Below are 24,023 nucleotides of genomic sequence, written 5' to 3'. Positions count from 1 at the left end.
CATTTCCCTACTCTCGAGAAATCTACTTTCCCTCACTTTGTTCACAAGTAAATACAGTGGTTTTAAGATGACAATAAATGTAGCACAAGAGAAAACCATGCTAGATAGAGCCCATATAGGAAACAGGGTTAGTCATGCATTTGAACAGTAGATGGCATTGTTTGTGCATAATTTCTCACACCACACTAAACGCCAATCCAGTGTTTCAGAAGAACCTGTTTATACCTGCCGTTAACATGTGTCCTTCGTCCTGATCTTGACCTGATCTTGTCTGTTTACACTTATAAGATCTAATCACAATCATATCTAGAAATGTAGGCACAATCAGAACGTGGACAAGATCAGGACAAATGTAGCATGTTAGAACCAGGTATAAACAGGGCTAGAGAGGAAGTCCAGTATCTAACCTGCTCGGCAGATGGTGTCTGATCAGAACACTGCTGGGCGAGATCACTGTAGGCTTGATGGAGGGATTTCAGCTGTTCCTTTGCTTCCTGCTTCTCTTCCTCGGTCATCCTGCAAATCAGGACATCAGAGACATTTAAGTTCTCTTATCATTATCATATCGTTCAATAATTTAAGGCATATGAAATATTGCATTATTTACAGTGCACAGAGGCATGTACAAAAGTCAGCCTTAAAAAACTCTAATATATGTAATGAAAATTCAACTCACTTATCACTGTGTTTACTTAGCATAAGCTGTGTAGTCCTCAGTGCTTCTGCAATTTTCTCTTTTTTTGTTGCCATCTCTTCCATTGAAACCTGAAATAACAATGGGTATACCTTATGAATACATCTTACTGATGTTTACTCTCATCCCGATATGCCAATTTGTAGCATGTTAGTCACAATAATATGCACTGACGTTTCACAAAACTTATTTAATTGGGTTTTGTGCTGTATATTAAACTCAGATATCCAGTTCCTGATTTTCATTATTTGGATTTGCACATAACTGTTTCTTTGATTTGTTATCATATCTCTTAAAAAACCTAGTGGAAGGAGTTTTTCCTGACTACGTGAACCTGACCAGGAGAAAATCGGTCATAGCAAGTCAGACTAGAGCCATGACTTTTTCCTGGCCAGGCCAAAAAGAAAAATGTACCCTGATCAAAATAAGACAATTTTCTCAGAGTAACTGTGCATCCATAATGTATTGCTTTTCAATGTAAAGTTTATTGAATAAAATTTACCAGAAAAATGACTTTTTATTTGAATCCATATAAAAACTGTTATGCTGCAAAATGTTCAGTACATTTTCAAGGAGTAGGGTGTGTTTGTAGTCAAGTTATATTGAAATACTGGGATGCTTGTGCAACTGTGTCACCTTTGGTTCTATTGTGAGTTATGGTAATAATTACAGGAGGGTGAGGAATCACAAGGATGGCAGAGACCATGGGATAATGATTCAAACTTGGGTCAAATTCATTTCTGCTTATTGGAATTGATCCCAACTTATATTTGTAATAGGGTAAAGAAATAATAAGAGACTATTAAAAGCATTGTATTTATTAGAACTATGCACATACAGTAACAGTGAAAGGTTGTGTGAATTTTTGCTTTTTATTGCATATTCTTGAGATTGAGTATGACCATTAGTATATAAAATACACACAGAATTGTGGGCATGATGATATACTGTATACAACTACAATATGTGTACAACAAAAAGACAGGAGATGAAACCATAAAGTACATACGTAGGATCTTAATTTGATCACTCTTTTGTTGCTGAGAATTTTCCTGCACAGCAGGAAATTAAAACTTGTTTGAGGTTTTAAAAGGCTTCTAAAGTTTGAAAGTTCCACTTTAAAATGCTGAACTTGGGCCTCCCGATTGGTGCAGTGGTCTAAAGCACTGCATTGCAGCACTAGCTGTGCCACTAGAGATTCTGGGTTTGAGTCCAGGCTCTGTTGCAGCCGGCCGCGACAGGGAGACCCATCGGGTGGCGTACAATTGGCCCAGCGTATGGTGTTTCCTCCAACACATTGGTGCGGCTGGCTTCTGGGTTAAGTGGGTGTTGTGTCTCAGTCGTGTTTCGGGGGACGCAGGGCTCTCAACCTTTGCCTCTCCCAAGTCCGTACGGGAGTTGAAGCGATGAGACAAGACTGTAACTACCAATTGGATACCACGAAATTGGGGAAAAATAAAATACATATTTTTTTCTTCTAAATGGCAAACTTGATTTTCCCTAACAAAAAATGTATCAATCCCTACAAAAAATTTCCATTAATTATAATCCACATAATAATTCACATTTCCTGTTGCGGCAGGATTATTTTCCTGCTATAGCAAACAGGCTCGAATAAATGTCCTACATCTGTAACAGTAAATGCATGTTTGCACACAGTATTTACCTGAGGCTTACTAGAGGCCTCTGTGCTGGCTTTACCATCTTTGTTCTGGCCCGGTTTCACACTGGACATCCAACTCAATAGCTTGCTTACTTTATCACCATGCTCTTTCTTCTCCTCATCAACAGATCGCTAGGATTTGAGGAAAGAATTTCAAAAAGGCTGTTAGGGTCAGAGTTGGTCTTGTATGAAAACAGGAAATGTGGTTATGCAGACATTCAACAACAAAGAAACCTCTAGGGAGACCCCCAGCCATATTTCTGACCTCTCTTGGACCATGGGGGTTGCAAAATTCCAGAAAGTTTCAATAAATTCCCTAGTTTTCCCGAAATCCCAGTTGGAGGTCTTCCGGAATCAGGAGAGAGAGAATAAGCAGGAAATGTCATTCTCAAAAAGGATTTCTGGAAAACCAGGAAATGTATTGCAAGTTCACAGTATTTTGCAACCCTACTTACAACTCACAAATCAGGGTTTGATTGATGACGTTTATTGCCATGTGGATCATGATGTTTATGTTTTATGACAGTAGGCGATAAAAGCATTTAATTGTTTATTCATTGACATGAAATATGTCTAAAAGAAAAAGACAGGTACATAACATAAACATATTCAAATATAAAATCGAACAATTTCACCAGTTTATACATCATGCTAAAAGCAATAATTAATGTCTGATTTAATCAACTCCATGTTGGTAATTATATTAACATTCATATTACTCCAAGTCAAAGAAAATTAATATGTAATTAATGATTCTTATTTTAAGTGTAGGAAATACTAGATTTTATTCATTTCAGTGAACATTTTATTGAGTCAGGCTTTGCTTTGTCAATCAAATATTCAGTTTTCCCTATTTACAAACCATGGAAAATCAAATACTGTTCACTCAAATGTGGTGATAGGTCCAAATATATTGGAAAGACGGCTTAGCCCCGACACTAAGAACCTTTGTCGCCTCCAGTAGCCTGAGCCCAGTGTGACCGTCATAGACAGCCTTTAACAGAGCATCCATGAAAGACATTTTCCTCTTTGTCTTTGGGCAGGTGAGGCTTTTAGGGTGAGACTTCTCATCTTTCAGGAATGAGGCAGTGGCTTTGTCAACCAGGCAACTCTGAACAGCCTCATCCAGTGAGATTCTATCATGGGTCTCTGGGTTGATCAGTCCACCAGTCAGGACTTGGAATTCCAGGCATCGAAGGCCTATGTCTTTGGGGAACAGGTTCTCCTGAATAGCCTGAGCTACACTTAAGGTCTTTGCTGTCTGGGGATGGACGATGCCATAGTAGGCTTGCTCGGACTGTTGAAGCTGGCGGGCAAATGTCTCGTCCAGGAGACCTCTACGCAGAGCTTCGGCGACTGGGGCTTTCTCCCCAGAAGCAGGATCACAGATGCCCCCGGTGCAAGCTTGGGCCTCCAGCAGCCTCAGTGCAGTGAGTCTATCGATTAGGCTCTGTTGATGTCCCTGCAGAATGGTCACCCTCCTCTTCTGAGTGACATCCCACAGACCAGCCACCGGACTGTTAGCGTCCTGAACAACGACCATCCTGGAAAGGATAAGGTCTGCCAGCTCGTAGATGCTGATGAGGCCACTCCGATAGCTTACCAGTTCTGCCATTTCAAGGAACTTTAGATCTAGGGCAGTTTCGATGCAAAGCTGCCGTCCACTTTTGAGATCTGTGATGATGTGTAAATGGCTTCCGTTGACATCGACAGTGGACTTTTCCTGCCACTCACTGTCCTGCTGAGAGAGAAAAAGGTAGGTCCGCTTATCTATGTGGTTTCCCTTAAAGGCTTGATATGGGGACCTTTCCAGACCAAGAGCACTGTTGATGACTGATAATCTGTGAGAACTACAAAAGGAAAAACTGGAGAGATTCTTCTCACCAAAAGGTAGGAGATAGACACCACCATCTGTGTCATACAGACACTTTTTCAGCAGTTCACAGTAGTAGGTCTTCTGTCCTGAATCAGGGTTGTGGAAGCCCTTGGGGTTGCTGACCGGGTCGTAGAGATTCTGTAGGGTAGCTTTGTTCAAGAGACCCTCATCAACTGCCACATTAACGGGCACCCTAACACCAAGAACTGGGTGAACTAATCCTCCAGTTGCTATCTGGGCCTCAATGATCTTCTTCCCTTTGTGCCTGTCGACAATCCTTTCCTCCATGGCCTGATATACAGACAGTGTTTTAGTGCCGTGGACATAGCCAGTGGCTGCCTTTTCGGCATCCATGAGTTTGTCTTTCAAATTTAACCCAACAATGCCCATCTCCAAAGCAGCTTGAACCGAGAGGGTTTGTCCAGTTGAAGGATCGATAATACAGCCAGTTGCAGCCTGTGCTTCCATATACTCAATAGCATACGTCTTAGCTAAAAGGCCTCGATCTGCAGCCTCCAAGAAGGATATCTTTTTCTTGCTAGACTCCAAGTAGACTCCGGCAATAGCAGTGGGTTTGCCGATGAACTGAGCGAGTGATGCTTGGACCTCTTCTAATGTGACAAGGCCAGTTTCTAACTTCTGCAATGTTTCTCTATCCAAAAGCTTGGTTTTGATCAACTTCCTGATACTGATGCTGCCTCTGAGTCCTTGGAGCTTTGGGGAAAATCGTAGGGAAGTTGTCTCACTCTCAGAATGAGATGCTTTGGATGACAGGTCTTTGACATTATGTGAGCTTGTGCTAGTGGTGCTTGATGTAACATTTTGACTTTTCCCTGCCTGACCCTCCAGAGACACTAACCTTTTTGTTATTGCCATCGCTTCAAGTTTTTTACTCTGGTTCATGGCAGTCAAATTTTCTGTGTGTTTTTGTTGGAATGTTGTAGTCTGGACAGTGGAATAATTTGCGGTTTTCATCAATGTTTGATCCTGTAAACTGCTTTGATTGCTGACTATTTCCCTTTTGCCTCCATTCACTCTTTGCAGTTCTTCTAGCACTTTGTGTTTCTCCGTTGTTGCTATCTGTTGGCATAAGACGTAAATAATCATTAGATATAGTAAATACTGTACCTTGAGATAATTTATCTATGCACATTGAGCATGTGAAAGTGAAATATTATTATAAATTTGACATACAAATATGAATATTTAATTTCAAGTGTGTCTTGTTTATTATCTACAAATATAAAGATTTTTTTTATGAATGTAAAAAATAAGTATGATGGTCATAGATATATATACCTCTAAGGACACTTTCATTTCAATAAGCTCCTCCTCCAGATTGCACTTTGCCTCTTCATATGATGACACTATTTCCTGTGTTAACAAAAGCTCACTCTTCAGTTTGGCAACCTCATTGTCTTTGTCACACTTATGCTTGGTTGTACTTGAAGTCTCCATTTCCTTTACAGTCCTATGTTCACTCTTAATTGTGACCTCTAGCTTAAATATTTTTTCTTGAAGACCTCTGACCTCCTTGGCATATGAAACAACCTGTTCATTGAGGGATCTTGCATCCTTTTCTTTTATTCCTAGTTTCTGCTCACTGTGTGCTAACATTTGTTTAAGCTTTGTGACCTCATTTGACTTTTCCTTATGGATGTTTTCCAGCTGAGCAATGCTAGAGTTAAGTAGCATTTTCTCTGTTTCTAATTTAGCAATTTGCGATTTTGCTTTAAGCAGGTCATGGCTAAGAGCAGTTCTCTCATTTTGCACTTGCTGCATTTTAGTATGAAGCTCATCTATTTGCTGTAGAGCCTCCTGCTTTAACTGCAAAGTGCTCTCATTGAAGATTTTCAACTGTTCAATTTCTTTCTGGTAATACTTGGTGTTAATCCCGGCTGATTCTGCAGTGTGTGAATGCTCTCTGGATTTCTGCTCCATTTCCAGTTTGATATGAGACTCCTGTAATGCAAGCTTTTGACTCATCTCAGTCTGCACTAATTGCAGCTGTCTCTCATATCCCTGCTTCTGAAGTTCAAGTTTGCTTTTCAAGTCCTCCAGCATCCGCTTACAGTTCTCAAGTTGGTCTTCCAGCTTCTGGGACCTCAGTTGCAGGGCTGAACCATCCGTTTGCTTTCGCTTGACCTCCTCTTGAGCTTGTTCCAGCTTTCCCTTGAGTATGGTGACGTCAGATGCCAATGAAAAGGTTTTCTCTTGGGCTGCACTTCTCTCCCTCTGAAGAACAGTAATTTCCTGTTTGAAACTGGATGAGGATTTGTCAGAGCTGGCACTGATTTCTTTAATTGTCAACCTACTCTTCTGAAGATCTGTTTCGAGCTCTTTGACTTTAGACTGGCAGATTTTCCCTTCCTGGGTCACTTTAATTAATTCATCTTTTGTTCTTCTCAGAGCAGAACTCATCTCCCCGAGTTCTGCTTTCAAGATAACCAGTTGTTGGTCAGCAATGGTCTTGTTCCTTTGAAGGGCACTGATTTCCTGCTTCATATTCACTGTAATTCTTTCGGAACTTCCAGTCATTCCTTTCATACTCTGCTTGCATTGCAAAAGCTCACCCTCTAATGCCTTCACTTTAGCCAGATACCTCTGGCCCTCATTTGACTCCTTCTGCAACTCTGTTATTGCTTTCTTCAGTGTAATGTTCAGATCATTCACTTCACCCTTTTGCTGTTGGACTGTCTTATTGGCCAAATTCTTCTCAGCACCAACGGAGCTAAGCTCAGACTTCAGATTCCTGATTTCCTTCTCGTAGTTGGTGAGGTTCAAGCTGAGAGCTTTGTTTTTCTGCTGCAGTTCAGCTGTTCTCTTCACCTCCTCGTTGTAGTCCCTCAGTTTGATCTGAAGCTCATGGGACATCTGAGATTTCTTTAGCAGCTCCTCCTCAATGATTTTCACCTGAGATTTGGTGCCATCCACCTGAGACTTCAATATGTTGATTTGCTGATTTTTGCTTCCCATTTCCATGGTGATATTGTCCAGTTGAGCACGCATCTTTTTCATGTTGACTTCCAACTCCATATTGACCTTCTTAAGCTCATCTACTTTCTTCTGAAGTTGCGTGGACAACATTCCACCTTTCTGAAGTTCTGCTTCCAGGATTTTGGATTTGAGTTGTACCTCCTGTTCAGATCTTATCTTTAAGTTGAATTCTTCTTTGTTTTTTTGAAGCTGCTGTTTCCAGTTCTCCGTTTCACTTTTCAATGATTTCATATTTTGTTCAGAGAAAGATTTTTCTCGTTGTAATGACTCCACACTGACCTGAAGACTTCTGACCTCATTGTCTAATGACACATTCATTCTCATCAGTTCACTGACCTTGAACTTCAACTGGTCTGCCTCAACCTGTTTGGAGTTCAGTTCATCCTCTAAACACTGCACATTGTGACTACTCTCCTGTTCCATGGAGTTCCTCAAGAGCAGCTTTCCTTGGTTGATCTTTAATTGTTCCTTCAGGCCTTCAACCTCTGTCTTGTTGAAAATAGCTTTCTGTTCCAAGGAAGACTTATCCCTCTGGAGAGATTTGATTTGCTCTTGAAAGACATAGATGGAATTTCTCAGCTCTAAAGATTCCTGTCTGAACTCCTCTGACTTTTGTCTCATGGTGCTCTTGTCTGATTCCATGTCCAGCTGAAGTTTCTTCAACCTGGTATTGGCATCGTTCAACAGCTCTGTGAATTGTTGCGCTTTCTCCTCTGCAATTTTTTTATGCACTAGCACAGAGTTCAGCTCTGACTTAAGTGTCTTGATCTCGGTCTCTGCTGTTTTCTTCACCATGGCCAGCTCCTGTGTCTGCTGCAGGACCTCTGCATCCACCTCTGCATGGATCGTCTGAATACTGTGGGTGACAGAGGAATGTTGCATCCTCTGCAGTGTGCGATTATGTTCCTCAAGATCCTGAACATCGCTGTTCTTCCTCTTCAAGTGGTCCTCCAGTTTCTTCCGGGCCAGGGTGCTCTGCTCAATGTTAATCTTCAGCATACGAAGACTCTCCTCAAGAGAAGACCGTTTGGCCTCTGACTGCAGGACCATCTGTTGTGCGTTACCTAACTCTTGCTCAATGACTGCTTTGCCCTTCACAACCGTCTCTAGTTTCAAACGGTACTGCTGAGCCCCATCTTCGGCCTTGGACTTCTGGAGGGTCAGGTCCTCTATGGTACTCTTATATGTCTCTACCTCTTCCTGTAGAATGGTCAACTGGGTTGTTCTCTTAGCCAATGAGGTTTCCAGTTCCTGTACCTGCTGCTGGAGCTGTCCAATCACCTCCTCCCCTGCTGCCTTTTGGAGCTCCAAGCTCTCTGTCCAGGTGAGGTACTCTGTTCTTTCTGATGCTTTCCTGTTCTACAATGCAAAAAATCATCCATTAAAAAAAAAGTAATCCATTACCTCATACTTAACAATGAAAATTTATGTTCATGGTATGATTATTCTAACATGCTTACCAAAGGGAGAATTGTTGCAGCGCTGTTAATTGTCCCCAACAAATGCCACCATGAAAGAGTGTTTCAGATTCAATGAGATAGAGGAGACAGCTTCCTCCCAGAGAAGTCACCATCACCAGAAACAATATGAAAGAATGGCTCTTTTGTATCAGCGTTAAGCAAACCATCTACATCCATCAGCGCTGAATGGATGACGCATATTATAAACTGGGTTGTTCGAGCCCTGCATGATGATTGGCTGTCAGCCGTGGTATATCAGACCGTATACCACCGGTATGACAAAACATTTATTTGTACTGCTCTAATTACATTGGTAACCAGTTTATAATAGCAATAAAGCACCTCTGGGTTTTGTGGTATATGGCCAATATACCACGGATAATGGCTGTATCCAGAACAGCCCTTAGCTGTAGTATATTGGCCATATACAACAACACCTCGGGCCTTATTGCTTAAGTATAGCAGTGAAGAGAAATAAACCCTTTGAGTTGAAGCATCATTATGGCTTTAAAGGTGAGGTTCCCATTAATTCAATATGTCTGGGAGTCAACCCTGTTAACACAATAATGTGATGGGCAGAGAAAAGGCAATCCAAAGTATGCACAGTGTTTCTAACAATCCAATATTTCACCAATCCCCTACCTCTTCGCCTTCTGCTCTCTTCAATGTCTCACTGGCAAACTTTACATACTGTGTCATGGAGGTGACTAGGGCCGTGTAGCGAGTTCGGAGGTCCATGAACTGAGGTGAGGGTGGAAAACAAGGGTCACTTTCCTTAGCACACACAGCACACTCAGCACCTACTCTACTACGGTTACATTCCAAGGTTCTCACCTCCTGAACGATGGCATCAGCCGAGTTCTGCATCCTCCGTCTCTTGAGCGGGGACTTGTGCTGGGAGTCAACCATGGCTCTGTAGGTCAACAGCTGTAGCTCATAATCCTGAAAACACATTCATGAATATTACTCCTCTGGTGTTCAAGTAGTCTTCATGCAGACATATCTGACTAATGTTCCAGGTCAAAACAGTTACAGAGATAACTTACTTTAGCACTAGATGAGTACTGCTCTGAGTACTTTTGACATTCATCAATTCTGCTCTGCTTTTGTTCCATTTCTGCAACGAGGACCTTCTGTTGGTTTACCAGCTCAGCGAGCGCTTTGCTGTCCTCTGGCTGCTTCTCTTGGGTCTTGAGCTGAGCAGCCTCCATCTCTCTGACCCACTCATCCAGACTGCCGTAGGAGTCTTTGTAGTACTTCAGTGATTTACTGATGCCCTCCAGGTCCCGAAGTCTAATATAACAAAGGGACAGAGCATTAGTATCCATAAAAGGTTATTTTTACATTCCCCTTATTAAAGTAGTGTTGCTCACTAATATTTACTGGTGTATGGAATCAAACTCTGTCCCTCAACAGTTGACCTGAAAACACTAACCTGCTCTCAATCTGGGAGTGGACGTTGTTCCACCTTTCTTCTAGCTGGTCAGCCTTCTCCTTGTGCCAGTCCAGGTCAAAGTCCCGCTCGTTGTGGGCCTTGAACATGCGTTCACTGATACCACGGGCCTTCTGTAGCCCATCCTCCAGGTCATGGAAGATCTCCCTCTGGTCGTCGATCTCTGAGCGCCATTGCTAAAACAGAGTAGAGCAAAGTGATGGCTCAACTATCAATCATAGCTTAATAGTGGATCTCAAGGACTGGATGCCACAAAATAACAATTCATCTCCAGCAATCATTTTGCCAACCTGAGAGAAAACCAAAAGATTAAATAGGATATATTTTAAACGTCTATAAAAAACCTAGTACCAAGGGAGCTTACCTTGAGTGTGCTGACGACTGTGTCGATGGATTTCAGGTCAGAGTTCACGGCGTCTTCCTCAGAGAGTTTGGCCTCATAGAGCTTCACTAAAGCCTCCGCACTTTGGCTGTGCCTCACCACCAAGCTCACTGTCTTCAGCCTGCAGAGACACCACAGAGACAGTGGGACATTAACTACATCAACATTTTGTAAAGCATCTGTGAAGTCCTTATAAACGGTTTACGAAGGCTTCATGAAGACTTTAAAGTTGCATTTAAAGTGGGACCAGACAAAACAATTTGCAAATGCCTTGTTGATTTTGAATGTGCTGAAAATATTCTAGCCCTCTACTGAGGAGGACCATAACAGTGTTTGGGTCCTCTACTGAGGAGGACCATAACAGTGTTTGGGCCCTCTACTGAGGAGGACCATAACAGTGTCTGGGTCCTCTACTGAGGAGGACCATAACAGTGTCTGGGCCCTCTACTGAGGAGGACCATAACAGTGTCTGGGCCCTCTATTGAGGAGGACCATAACAGTGTTTGGGCCCTCTACTGAGGAGGACCATAACAGTGTCTGGGTCCTCTACTGAGGAGGACCATAACAGTGTCTGGGCCCTCTACTGAGGAGGACCATAACAGTGTCTGGGCCCTCTATTGAGGAGGACCATAACAGTGTTTGGGCCCTCTACTGAGGAGGACCATAACAGTGTCAGGGCCACTTACTTCTCTAGGTAGATGGCGGACATGGAGTAGACTTGGCTCATGCTCTGGATGAGGACATTGAGGTCAGAGGAGAGGGTGGGGACAGCGGGAGAGGCCCCGGCCTGTCTGAAGAACGTCTCACACTTCTCCTTCATGGTCTCCAGATCGTCCTTCAGCTGATCCAGCTCTGCCTTCTTCTTCTGTAAGGTACAAAGTTGGAGAGGTTAAGTCACTTAAGAGACTATTCCGTTGGTTCCATTGTACCTGGCAAAGGAAATCAACCACAGATGTATTTTACATAATGTATTTGACCCGTGTCTGGAAAAGATAAGTGTGACAGAGTGATGATACAGTCTGAATAGTGAGTTGTATTATGACAGAGTGATGATACAGTCTGAATAGTGAGTTGTATTATGACAGAGTGATGATACAGTCTGAATAGTGAGTTGTATTATGACAGAGTGATGATACAGTCTGAATAGTGAGTTGTATTATGACAGAGTGATGATACAGTCTGAATAGTGAGTTGTATTATGACAGAGTGATGATACAGTCTGAATAGTGAGTTGTATTATGACAGTGTGATGATACAGTCTGAATAGTGAGTTGTATTATGACAGAGTGATGATACAGTCTGAATAGTGAGTTGTATTATGACAGAGTGATGATACAGTCTGAATAGTGAGTTGTATTATGACAGAGTGATGATACAGTCTGAATAGTGAGTTGTATTATGACAGAGTGATGATACAGTCTGAATAGTGAGTTGTATTATGACAGAGTGATGATACAGTCTGAATAGTGAGTTGTATTATGACAGAGTGATGATACAGTCTGAATAGTGAATTGTATTATGACAGAGTGATGATACAGTCTGAATAGTGAGTTGTATTATGACAGAGTGATGATACAGTCTGAATAGTGAGTTGTATTATGACAGAGTGATGATACAGTCTGAATAGTGAGTTGTATTATGACAGAGTGATGATACAGTCTGAATAGTGAGTTGTATTATGACAGAGTGATGATACAGTCTGAATAGTGAGTTGTATTATGACAGAGTGATGATACAGTCTGAATAGTGAGTTGTATTATGACAGAGTGATGATACAGTCTGAATAGTGAGTTGTATTATGACAGAGTGATGATACAGTCTGAATAGTGAGTTGTATTATGACAGAGTGATGATACAGTCTGAATAGTGAGTTGTATTATGACAGAGTGATGATACAGTCTGAATAGTGAGTTGTATTATGACAGAGTGATGATACAGTCTGAATAGTGAGTTGTATTATGACAGAGTGATAATACAGTCTGAATAGTGATTTGTCGCCCTACCTCTTGCTCTGTGATGCGCAGGACACTCTGCTCCAGGTCGTCTCTGTCCAGTGGGGTGCGGATCTGTCGGATCAGGTGCTCCTCCTGAGCCTCCAGACGCATGCGGAAGTTACGCACCTCAGAGATATACAGGTTGTACACAGACTCCTCGTGTTCCTCTGTTCAACACAACACCCCAGAATGAGTAACAACCAAACGACGAGAGGACATCAACTGTATTTGTCCAAACACTGGTCTAATGCTAGCTTTGTAAAAGTAACATTAGCGCACAATCAAAATTAATACGTTTGTATTATTCAAAACACATCTCTCCCGGACATAGCAGAGGGAGTGTGATGTGAATGTGTTAATGAAAACCTATGTAGTAATCTCTGACACCATTAATACAATCTGACACCATTATTGCAAAGTGTTTACAAACAATCTGCTTATTACTCATTAATCATGCAGATTAATTAGTGGGCAATCAAGCAGACCAACAGCTCCTCCTTAACGTAGTATGCAGGAGATTCTACTACTTCTGGTGTCACAACACCAAACATCTTAAACAGACATATTCATAAGTCCAGGGGAAATGGACTTTACAACGTGCTTCTATTTCTGCATCGCTTGCTGTTTGGGGTTTTTAAGCTGATTTTCTGTATAAGCACTTTGTGACATCTGCTGATGTAAAAAGGGCTTTATAAAAGGTATTAACATTATGCCTAATAGGCTAAAATAACTATGTGTTTTCCTCGAGGACTGCTGCCAAAACATGTATCAGCAAGCTCCTGTTAGCAAGGACAGTAGAGGCCAGCTAATAGTTTACATACTTTTGTATATACAAATACATTTAAACTCAGTTTTTCACAAATCCTGACATTTAATCCGAGTAAAATGTCCCTGTCTTAGGTCAGTTCGGATCACCACTTTATTTTATGTGAAATGTCAAAATAATAGCAGAAAGAATGATTTATTTCAGCTTTTATTTCTTTCATCACATTCCCAGTGGGTGAGAAGTTTACATACACTCAATTAGTATTTGGTAGCACTGCATTTAAATTGATTAACTTGGGTCAAACGTTTCAGGCAGCCTTCCACAAGCTTCCCACAATAAGTTGGGTGAACTTTGTCCCATTCCTCCTGACAGAGCTGGTGTAACTGAGTCAGGTTTGTAGGCCTCCTTGCTCACACACACTTTTTTCAGTTCTGCCCACACATTTTCTATAGGATTGAGGTCAGGGCTTTGTGATGGCCACTCCAATACCTTGACTTTGTTGTCCTTAAGCCACTTTGGAAGTATGCATGGGGTCATTGTCCATTTGGAAGACCCATTTGTGACCAAGCTTAAACTTCCTGACTGATGTCTGGAGATGTTGCTTCAATATCTCCACAGAATTTTCCTGCCTCATGATGCCATCTATTTTGTGAAGTGCACCAGTCCCTCCTGCAGCAAAGCACCCCCACAACATGATGCTGCCACCCCTGTGTTTCACGGTTGGGATGGTGTTCTTCGGCTTGCAAGCCTCCCCCTTTTTCCTCCAAACATAACGATGGTCATTAAGGCCAAACAGATCTATTTCTGTTTCATCAGACCAGAGGACATTTCTCCAAAAAGTACGATCTTTGTCCCATGTGCAGTTGCAAACCGTAGTCTGGCTTTTTTATGGCGGTTTTGGAGCAGTGGCTTCTTCCTTGCTGAGCGGCCTTTCAGGTTATGTCGATATAGGACTCGTTTTACTGTGGACATAGATACTTCTGTACCTGTTTCCTCCAGCATCTTCACAAGGTCCTTTGTTGTTGTTCTGGGATTGATTTGCACTTTTCGCACCAAAGTACGTTCATCTCTAAGAGACAGAACGTGTCTCCTTCCTGAGCGGTATGACGGCTGCATGGTCCCATGGTGTTTATACTTGCGTACTATTGTTTGTAGAGATGAACGTGGTACCTTCAGGCATTTTGAAATTGCTCCCAAGGATGAAACAGACTTGTGGAGGTCTACAATTGTTTTTCTGAGGTCTTGGCTGATTTCTTTATTTTTCTGAGTCTGAAGGTAGGCCTTGAAATACATCCACAGGTACACCGCCAATTGACTCAAATGATGTCAATTAGCCTATCAGAAGCTTCTAAAGCCATGACATCATTTTCTGGAATTTCCCAAGCTGTTTAAAAGCGCAGTCAACTTAGTGTATGTAAACTTCTGACCCACTGGAATTGTGATACAGTGAATTATAAGTGAAATAATCTGTCTGTAAACAATTGTTGGAAAAATTACTTGTGTCATGCACAAAGTAGATGTCCTAACCGACTTGCCAAAACTATAGTTTGTTAACAAGAAATTTGTGGAGTGGTTGAAAAACAAGTTTTAATGTCTCCAACCTAAGTGTATGTAAACTTCCGATTTCGACTTTATAGTGTATCTTAGCTTAGCCTTACCTCTCTCTGCAGACTAGCAAAGCTTAGCCTTGCCTCTCTTTAGACTACCTTTGCTTAGCCTTTCTCTGCAGACTAGCTTTGCTTAGCCTTGCCTCTCTCTAGACTAACTTTGCTTAGCCTTGCCTCTCTACACTAGCTTTGCTTAGCCTTGCCTCTCTCTAGACTAGCTTTGCTTAGCCTTGCCTCTCTCTAGACTAGCTTTGCTTAGCCTTGCCTCTCTCTGACTAGCTTTGCTTAGCCTTGCCTCTCTTCACTAGCTTTGCTTAGCCTTGCCTCTCTCTAGACTAGCTTTGCTTAGTCTTGCCTCTCTCTGACTAGCTTTGCTTAGTCTTGCCTCTCTCTAGACTAGCTTTGCTTAGTCTTGCCTCTCTCTGACTAGCTTTGCTTAGTCTTGCCTCTCTCTGCAGACTTGAGCAGCTCCTCGTAGTAGTCCTTGCAGGCCAGCACCTCCCTTTCTAGCTGGGAACAGTCTGCCACAGTGAACACCTCCGACTCCTTGCTGTCCTCCAGGAAGTCCTCAAAGTGGGACTGCAGGTTGCTAAGGACCTGCTGGTGTTCGCCTGGCAACATGGTCTTAATCTGGGGCGAACAGGGGAAAACACATGAGACAGACCCACACCATAAAACCTTATCAAAATGTTTTATGAAAAGGTTTAGTCACCAGCTACAGTATAATGATGAAATTGCAGGTCAAGTCGGTGAATATGAGAAACATTAGACTTTAATAACATCATTCTCTTTTCTGTGAAGACCTAAATGAGACAATGACAGGTAATTATACCTCTATCACTGTAATTATAGGGTTTAAGTGTTGCTAATGGGGATTTATCTTGAGAAGTAGACTAAGTAGTTAGGCGTTAACGTACTGAGGACACGTTCCAGTCGCGGATGGCTCTGACGTCCGCCATCAGGTAGTGCCAGGAGACCACGCTCTTCATTTTTATGTGGGAGTGGTGCCACAGAGCCAGGACATTCTGGTACAGCTGCTCAATTCTGCTGGCCTGGTCCACAGCCTCCTTGTTGGGTGGAGGCACGGTGAAGCAGACAGAGGGAACCATAGCCTCGTTCCCAGATGGACTGATCACCTTCCACTTGGCCCGGTGAGAGTTACTGGCCAGGACACACTCATCATCCTTATAGATGGTGATCTAGGAGAGACGAAGTGAGACATGACAAATCAAAATGACTCTACCATTTCACTCCGAAATCCAAATCAACTCAAAGTATCAAACTTTTGATCTGCTATCTAAATACATCTACCTCGATTTAAAATGGCCAGAAATGTTCCTTAGCGATCTCAATGCATATCTTGTTACTACAGAAGACAGGTGTGAAGACCCAATTTAAAGTATGTGATGAACTACGTGAATAGACAGAAAAAGGACGGTATTACATATCTATAAAAAGAGACATTGTACCTCTATTTGTCGGTAGTCACAGATGGCTTTGATGGGTATGGAGGATCTGACAGGGGTATCTGGGTTCCTAGGCTTGAGCTGGACGATGGCCTTGGCCTTGCCCACCAACCCAGCCACTGTGCTGCGGTACTGGAGGAGCTGCTCCTTCTCATCCTGTTCCAGCATCAGTCAAACACAGGGGGATTATGATACCATACCAGCTCAGTATGAGCTGAATTCACTCACAGGGATAGTTGGTTCATCTTTAGTGGTGGGGTATTCACTTGGAAGCTCTATGAATCCATCATGTCTGACCATGACAGTCCTTGAGATTGATCCTTTGTTTTTTTTAAGTTCACCTTTTATTTACAATGACGGCCTACTCCGGCCAAACCCGAACGACAATGGGCCAATTGTGCGCCGCCCTATGAGGCTCCCAATCATAGCCAGATGTGATACAGCCTGGATTCGAACCAGGGACTGTAGTGACACCTCTTGCACTGAGATGCAGTGCCTTAGACCGCTGCACCACTCAGGAGCCCTGATTTCACTGATTTAACAACATAGTTTGGGAATCTGGTTAATGATTGTTTACCAACCAGTTCTTATTTGCCAGCTTACCATGGACTCCTGGATGTGATCTTCCAGCTTGTGTACACTGCTTGTCCGATCACAGCAATACTTTCTTTGGATGTCACCTTGCAGGCTCTTCAGGTAATCCGTGGACTCTTTGGCATTATTGAAAAACTGTATGGAAGGGTAGAAAGAAGATCAGATTAGCTTTTTGCAACTAGCATGCCTCCGTTCATTTGTTTGAGGAAAGCAGATAACTAACTCACCTCAAAATAGACTGTGTTGTCTTTGAGGTGCTGCTCCACACAAGAGCATAGCTGTAGGATCCAACTCCACTGGGTCTGCATGGCTGCTTTGTATGCCTGGAGGATTCCACATAGAATCATGTTAGAATTAAAAATGCTGTAATATTGTTCTTCTTGGAACAAGTTATTGAAGCAATTTAAATAAACAATATTGTTGAGCACTTATGCAGGTTCTGATACCTGGAAATGAGTAATAATGTGTATATTTTAATGGACAAATGACCACATTATCTGAGACATACAATCTAATGGATTTATCACAAAAGGAGTTTATATGACATGGTTTTGGAGTGGTTATGGGACATCTGTAAACACAGACGGGGCTTACTTCAATAGTTAACCTAGCAGGGTGGTTCTCCTGCAGAAGGTTCTCTGCCCTGTCCTGTACAGACTTGATCACCTCCTCCTTTTCATCCAACTCTCTCATCAGATCCTACAGAGAGAGCGAGAGAGTGGGGTAGAGAGAGAGCGAGAGAGCGAGAGAGTGGGGGAGAGAAAGAGTGAGAGAGAGGGGGAGATAGATAGAGAGAGGGGGGGAGAGAAAGAGAGAGTGGGGGTGAGAAAGAGAGAGAGTGGAAGAGATAGATAGATAGAGAGAGAGAGAGCGAGAGAGAGAGAGAGAGAGAGAGAGAGAGAGAGAGAGAGATATATCACACTTATCCATGGCCTCCAAACATGACCTGAGACCCATCCCCTCCCCTCTTCTATCACCATGACTTGCAGGGGCACGTACACGCATTTCTAAATGCCAGATGGAAATAAAGTAATTTGAAGAGATGTCAAACTGATTAACTGAATAGAAGGTAATATAGACGCTCTCAGTGGTATTTTCTAATGGTATGCTGTAACCCCAAAACAAGCCGCTGTAATTCCTTTCCACCCATGCAAAAACATGAAAAAACACATCACCCTAGGAGATATGATCACCTCAAGGTATCTTTCACTCACAGAAAATGTGTTAATTCCCTTAGGTCTAGAGTCAAACCCAATTCTCTGTGGAAAGGCTATGCATGCCAATGGTGGATCCATGCCAGAAATGTATAGCTCTACGGTTTCGCTTGACCGTTTATAACAATAATTTCCTTCTAAAATATCTACCATAATGAATATGAACGGAATTATCCTCAGCTGTGCCCGAATAGCCAAATATTCTGGAAACAAAATAAGGAAATAGAAATACAATGGGCTGAACAGTGGAGGGCTCACAGAGTGGTACTGTCTCTTCTTAGAGATGTTGCCGTTGAGATCGCTCCAGTCGAAAGCGACCTCCTCCTCCTCTTTCTCATTGAGCCAGATGAGTTCCATGGTGGCCCGCGAAACAAAGTCATGGAGGCTCTCCAGGTTCTTCTGACGCTCCCGCGAACAGTTCTATAGAAGCACAGAACCATGGGAAATAGTCAGAATCTCCATGTGCTATTCAACTAAGCAGTGAAGTGATTATTTTACTACATAGGACTGCCAATGATTTTAATAGGATACTTACCTGTAACTTCCCATACTGGGTTTCCAATTTTCCCAGTTTCTCAGAATAACTTAGTTTTTGGGTCATCTGAATCTGATATAAAGAGACATACCATGTTTTTATTACTTAACATTTAAAAACATTGCAGCACTGCAGCAAAACTATTGAATGTGATGCACAGAGATATTTTATAGTTTTTCCAAATAAAAACTTGGCAGAATAGGCTGACAATTGCTTGTACATACCTCACTAAGTTTGGCTTCTTTAAGGCTCATTTGAAATTCTTCGATGGCTCTGTGAACCCCTTTGTGGTTCTCTAAATGTGTTTCCACACTTGGCAAATCAGATCCCCAATCTCCACGATCCAATTGCACCTTCAAAGGAAGACAAAACAATTCAGAATCGGTCTCAAATATCTAAATCGCAAATATAAAAATGTACAGAATTATACAAACATTATAGTGAACAGGTCTCTTGTAAAATATAATTTTTATCTCAATGAGGCAACCTGTATAAATAAGGATAAAGAAACAAAATCAACAGTCTGACCCCAGAGCTTCGCTAAGTCCTCACCTGCATCTCCTCCACCCAGTTGATCAGGTCCTGCACAAAGTTTATGTTGACCTCATCCTCGGTCATGTTGGGGTCCACTAGCAAGGACTTGCACAGGGGCTTGCGGATCTGCATTTGTTTGAGGTGCTGGAGGTCTCCCGGGGCCATACCCACTCCTCCGCCCCCCATGTAGGCCTGCACCGAGCCGGGCTGCATGCCGCCGGGGGTCATGGCGGGGCTCAGGGCAGGGGTGAGGCCCGGGGTAAGGATGGAGGTGAAGGTGGAACCAGGGGTTTCCAGGCCTCCAGGGGTGAGGCTGGAGTTGAGGTTGGAGGAGGAGAAGCCTGAGTTGAGACTCTGAGTGATGCCAGAGATCATCATCGTGGTCTGTTGGGCGGTTAGGGAGCGTCCTTGTCTGTACACAGAGGAACACTCTGCCCTCAGGCCCAGCAGGTTGTCACGGAGCTTGGATACCCTAGATCATACACACAACACACAATGACATGCTTATTCATATAGTTCATGATTTATCATTTAGCAGTTTACATGAGGTTCTTATCATTCTCATAAACAAATGTGTAATTCCCTACACTATGTTGCAATCAATATTTCACAACAAATGTTTCCTTTATGTCTATGTGTTGCGTGATATCTAGAAAAAGCAGTAAGTTTGCACCTTTGAACAAGCTGATCGGAGTAGTAGTACTTCCCATCCAGTAGAATCTGGATATCTACCACCTGCTGTCTCAGCAGGTTTTCACATTCCAGAAGGTGCCCAGCGGTCTCTGCCTCATTCTGGAACTGGACCCCAGACTCTAGCCTCTTAGCATCCTGAGAAAAAATGTAAATGTCCAAACTGTTGTTGATGTACTTTTCTATTACAAAGTTCAATAACAATACTGATATAAAAAAATAAAGACACACAACATTTGCCTCAACAAATAAACATAAGTAAAAGCAGGACCTGGAGTACTCTGAGGTTTTGTGGTAAACATTCCAATGTGGTACTTACAGATTGCAGAGCTGCTCTTGCTAATGCTAGTTTGTCCTCTCCATTGACACAGTCCCGCTGGACCCTGGTGGCAATCTGCTGCAACATTTCAAGCCTAAAAGACAAAAACATTTTGTCAATTTACATTAATATTGTACAGAAGTCATTTTACCACATAAACAAAAAAGATGTGGCAATGCAGTGCCAACAGAGTTCCACTTGAAAATCGCATCTGCAGAAAGAAAATCAAGAATAGAAAAAGCTCTGACAGCCCTGACTTCTAATGGTTAACCTCACCTTGATCCATACAAAGAGTTGTTATTGAGAAACACTGGAAAGGCTGAGGTGCTGGAGAGCAGTGGCTCCATGGCTGGTCCTGAGAGGTTCTCAGAGGAACCCAGGCTGGTCAGAGTGCTGTTGCTAACTGATGAGACACTGCTGTATCCCATGTTATATGCCATGTTGCTGTGCATGGTAGAAGAATATATAGGACTATACCGAGCCACTCAGAGAATCACACTAGCTAGCTAATTTCTCTTCCATCTAAGACAGGAACTCCAGCACAGACTCAGCCCCAACGATATGCAACACACACACAGGTCCACCTGGCACGGAGTGTTTTTGTCTCCCCTTTTTTATAGGCCTGTACGTGTCCTCACGTACAGAAACCTACCCATAAAGAATATTTTGCCTTAGGCCATAGAAGCTCATGGTATTCTTGCACAATCCATTACAGGTTCAGACAGTAACAGCTGATGGTAACAGGAGTCATCAGGCATTTTGGATTGAAACGTTGTCTTTTTTGTGTGTCTGAATAAATCAACTTGGGAGCATACCAGAGATGCAGACATTCCTTTTTCTATTTAACAGGGTGTGTGGCACATACTACTGGGCCTCTATTAGTCTGCATAGCCAATAATTATCTACATAATATCACACAACATTACCAGATATCAACAAGCCATGTCATTTCCAACATTTGGTATTTGGTATTTTATTAGGATCCCCAGTAGCTGTTGCAAAAACATAAATAGTCCCTGCAGTCCAGGAATGATAGATGCAAGATGACATGATAAGAGGACAATATTTGCCTGTGACTGTGTCAGACTTTCAGCTTATAAACAAACTGATGTTGCCAAAAAATAAGGTACACACCCACCATCAGCACTTAAAATCAAAAGTACCTAAAAAAAACATCACTGAATAGCTTGAGCCGATAAACTAGGCATGGACTCACACCACAATTAATGCCTACAAACCTGACAAGAGATATGACAGTATTTTAGAAATAAAGAGATACGAGAAAGATGCATGATTTTACAACACCTCAGTTTGAAGAACTCTACAGTTAACCAAACCACAAAATGTAAAAATCGTAAAGACTATGTAATTTAGTGAACCACGGAAGAATCCAATTACTGCACATCCTCAAACAGAAGTATGATACTAAAGTCTAATAATAAAAAGGGTGACTTGAATCAAGAGCACTCAGCATTGACACTGAAACCAATCATTAATTACCGTTTTGCATAGTCATTGCAATCAGGCAATCGGATCAAATCTTCAATCTTAGTTAGCTCTGATTTATTGCATGTCATGCAAGTACGGGATCAGTATTATAAATCACAGAAGTGTGTGTTACTCCTGCAGTATGAGAAGGATGATCCTTCATACCTGTCCACCTCAGGTCTCAGGCTCTTCTCTCTCTCCAGCATGGCCACGATCAGCTTGCCCCATTCCTTCTCCACATCGTTGGGGTGATATCCCTGAGGAAGGTGGATACGACCAAACTCGATCCACACCTGTTCCCCCAACACACGCACAGCAACATCTTAGTGAAGTTCATTGTAGTCTGCTGGTTAAGAAAGAGCTGGCAGGCTCTAAAGAACAGCCGAGTGTACGTCGCGGTAGCATACCTCCAGCATTTTGTACAGATGCTTGATTTTGCTCTTCTCGGTTTCTTTCAGTGGGATTTCATTCTCTTTAAACTGCAAGTACTGTGTATAAAGTGCCTGTAAAAAATAAAAGAAATAAAACATGTGTTCAATGTTAACATAGAAAAATATCAAAGAAATATAGAATCAATACATTTTGAACAAGTTATTAGAAATTCATCTAATCTCAGTGTGTATACTCACACTTGTCTGCTTTGAAATGGCTGTATCACACAGAGCTCCTGTAGTCTTAGCAGCTGTGGACTAGTTGAAGTAAACGGAGAAGCTCTCTGATACCCGTCAATATCGCTTTAATATTTCATGAGAGACGCTACTTATGGGCCATTTGAAGCCTCAGAGAGCTTGGGTTCTTAGCCTCGGGCTTTCAGGGCCAAGCACTATAAACTGATATCCAACTGACTGAAAGCCAACCAGACAAACACTTCACACATTGGATGCTATTTGGAGGTTCATTCTTGATCAAACTAGGGCTCTTTCTACCATTCAATATGGCTGAAAATTCAAGCTGCATTTGATTGGTAATCAAATTGTATTTTTGCTTTACCTTGAGTTCCACTGGGTTGTTAGGGAACGCTCTGTCTGACATCACTGCCACATTGTGTTTGAGCCACTGGCTCAGGTAATTCACCATGTTCTGGTACTCTACCCATTTTATATCAACATCCTGTCAAGAAAAAAATTGGATTTTAAACATATCACTTTTCATACTTACATTGGCTCATGCAGGAATAGGTGCATTTTCTAAATGGACCAGTTCTTGGTGTAGAGAGTATCGTGTTGTTCAAGCAATACATATTAGATCTATAGGGCATCTGCAAATATTGTCATTGTACAATGTGCAAAACAACAGCTTGTCATAATTTTGCTTTAAATAGTTGGTGCTATACAAACTAATCTACAACAAGAAGTACAGATGTAGGAACTTAATTTGATCAACCTGTTGCAGGAGAACTTAAAACATGTAGTGTATTTGAGGTTTAATAATGCTTCTGAAATTTGAAATTTCCACTTTGAAATTTCATACTTGATTTTTGCTTAGGAAAAATGTATTGACCCCTACAAAAATGTCCATTAATTATAATCCACATAATAATTCACATTTACTGTGGCTGCAGGATTTTCCTGCTGTAGCAAACTGGCTCAAATTAAGATCCTACATCTGCAGTTAAGGTTCTCTGCTGTGGTTACTAGAGTACACACAGTTTAGCATTCTTCCATAGCCTCTAAACAACATTTACACAATGTTCTGGGAGGGGTTCCAGCACCAAAATACTCCCTTTAAGCATCCAGCTCAAGCTTTCAGACTTTTTTGCCTCAACAAAGCCAGATGGAATAAAATGCCTTCTCTTAAACCTATGAGTGATGCAATGGAATGCATATTATATAACATCCGTGCCCAATCACAACCATAAATCAAGAATCACAGTCGAGAACCAAATCAAGAATAAAGTCAAGAATGTATGCCAGGCCTCCCGAGCGGCGCAGCGGTTTAAGGCACTGCATAGCGGTGCTAGAGGCGTCACTATAGATCCGGGTTTGATCCCGGGCTGTGTCACAGCCGGCCGCGACTGCGAGACCCATGAGACGGCGCACAATTGGCCCAGCGTTGTCCGGGTTAGGGGAGGGTTTGGCCGGCTGGGACTCCTTGTGGCGGCCAGGCGCATGCACGCTTCCGGGTTAAGCGAGCAGCGTGTCAAGAAGCAGCGATGGGACAAGACTGTAACTACCAATTAGATATCACAAAATTGGGGAGAAAAAGGGGTATAAAAGGTACCCCAAAATAAAAATATATAAATAAATGAATGTATGTCAAAGTTATGACAAAAGATTTATAACTGGTGTGAA

At 42.2% G+C, this 24,023-nt stretch overlaps 1 protein-coding gene across 1 annotated transcript in view; it reads right to left on the bottom strand.

The window, feature by feature from the left end:
• dst (dystonin) overlaps window positions 1-24,023 on the bottom strand; it is a 219,658-nt gene that overhangs the window by 76,529 nt on the left and 119,106 nt on the right. The window contains exons 10-35 of the mRNA XM_029765353.1: window positions 22,723-22,842; window positions 22,140-22,235; window positions 21,898-22,025; window positions 20,245-20,338; window positions 19,909-20,063; window positions 19,254-19,707; window positions 18,926-19,054; window positions 18,702-18,773; window positions 18,425-18,586; window positions 17,547-17,651; window positions 17,180-17,275; window positions 16,962-17,087; window positions 16,362-16,514; window positions 15,810-16,091; window positions 15,339-15,522; window positions 12,529-12,686; window positions 11,212-11,390; window positions 10,508-10,646; window positions 10,126-10,319; window positions 9,737-9,983; window positions 9,525-9,632; window positions 9,333-9,431; window positions 8,488-8,589; window positions 2,361-2,489; window positions 677-765; window positions 408-516 (exon numbers count right to left, since the gene is read on the bottom strand). Coding sequence (XP_029621213.1) covers window positions 408-516; window positions 677-765; window positions 2,361-2,489; window positions 8,488-8,589; window positions 9,333-9,431; window positions 9,525-9,632; window positions 9,737-9,983; window positions 10,126-10,319; window positions 10,508-10,646; window positions 11,212-11,390; window positions 12,529-12,686; window positions 15,339-15,522; window positions 15,810-16,091; window positions 16,362-16,514; window positions 16,962-17,087; window positions 17,180-17,275; window positions 17,547-17,651; window positions 18,425-18,586; window positions 18,702-18,773; window positions 18,926-19,054; window positions 19,254-19,707; window positions 19,909-20,063; window positions 20,245-20,338; window positions 21,898-22,025; window positions 22,140-22,235; window positions 22,723-22,842 — 3,909 coding nt within the window. The remainder of the gene's footprint in view (window positions 1-407; window positions 517-676; window positions 766-2,360; window positions 2,490-8,487; window positions 8,590-9,332; window positions 9,432-9,524; window positions 9,633-9,736; window positions 9,984-10,125; window positions 10,320-10,507; window positions 10,647-11,211; window positions 11,391-12,528; window positions 12,687-15,338; window positions 15,523-15,809; window positions 16,092-16,361; window positions 16,515-16,961; window positions 17,088-17,179; window positions 17,276-17,546; window positions 17,652-18,424; window positions 18,587-18,701; window positions 18,774-18,925; window positions 19,055-19,253; window positions 19,708-19,908; window positions 20,064-20,244; window positions 20,339-21,897; window positions 22,026-22,139; window positions 22,236-22,722; window positions 22,843-24,023) is intronic.

This window comes from Salmo trutta, chromosome 10 (assembly GCF_901001165.1).
Source record: "Salmo trutta chromosome 10, fSalTru1.1, whole genome shotgun sequence".
Classification (NCBI taxonomy): Eukaryota; Metazoa; Chordata; class Actinopteri; order Salmoniformes; family Salmonidae; genus Salmo; species Salmo trutta.
Note: the sequence above shows the minus strand (reverse complement) of the source record. Positions and strands in the feature narration are given on the sequence as shown.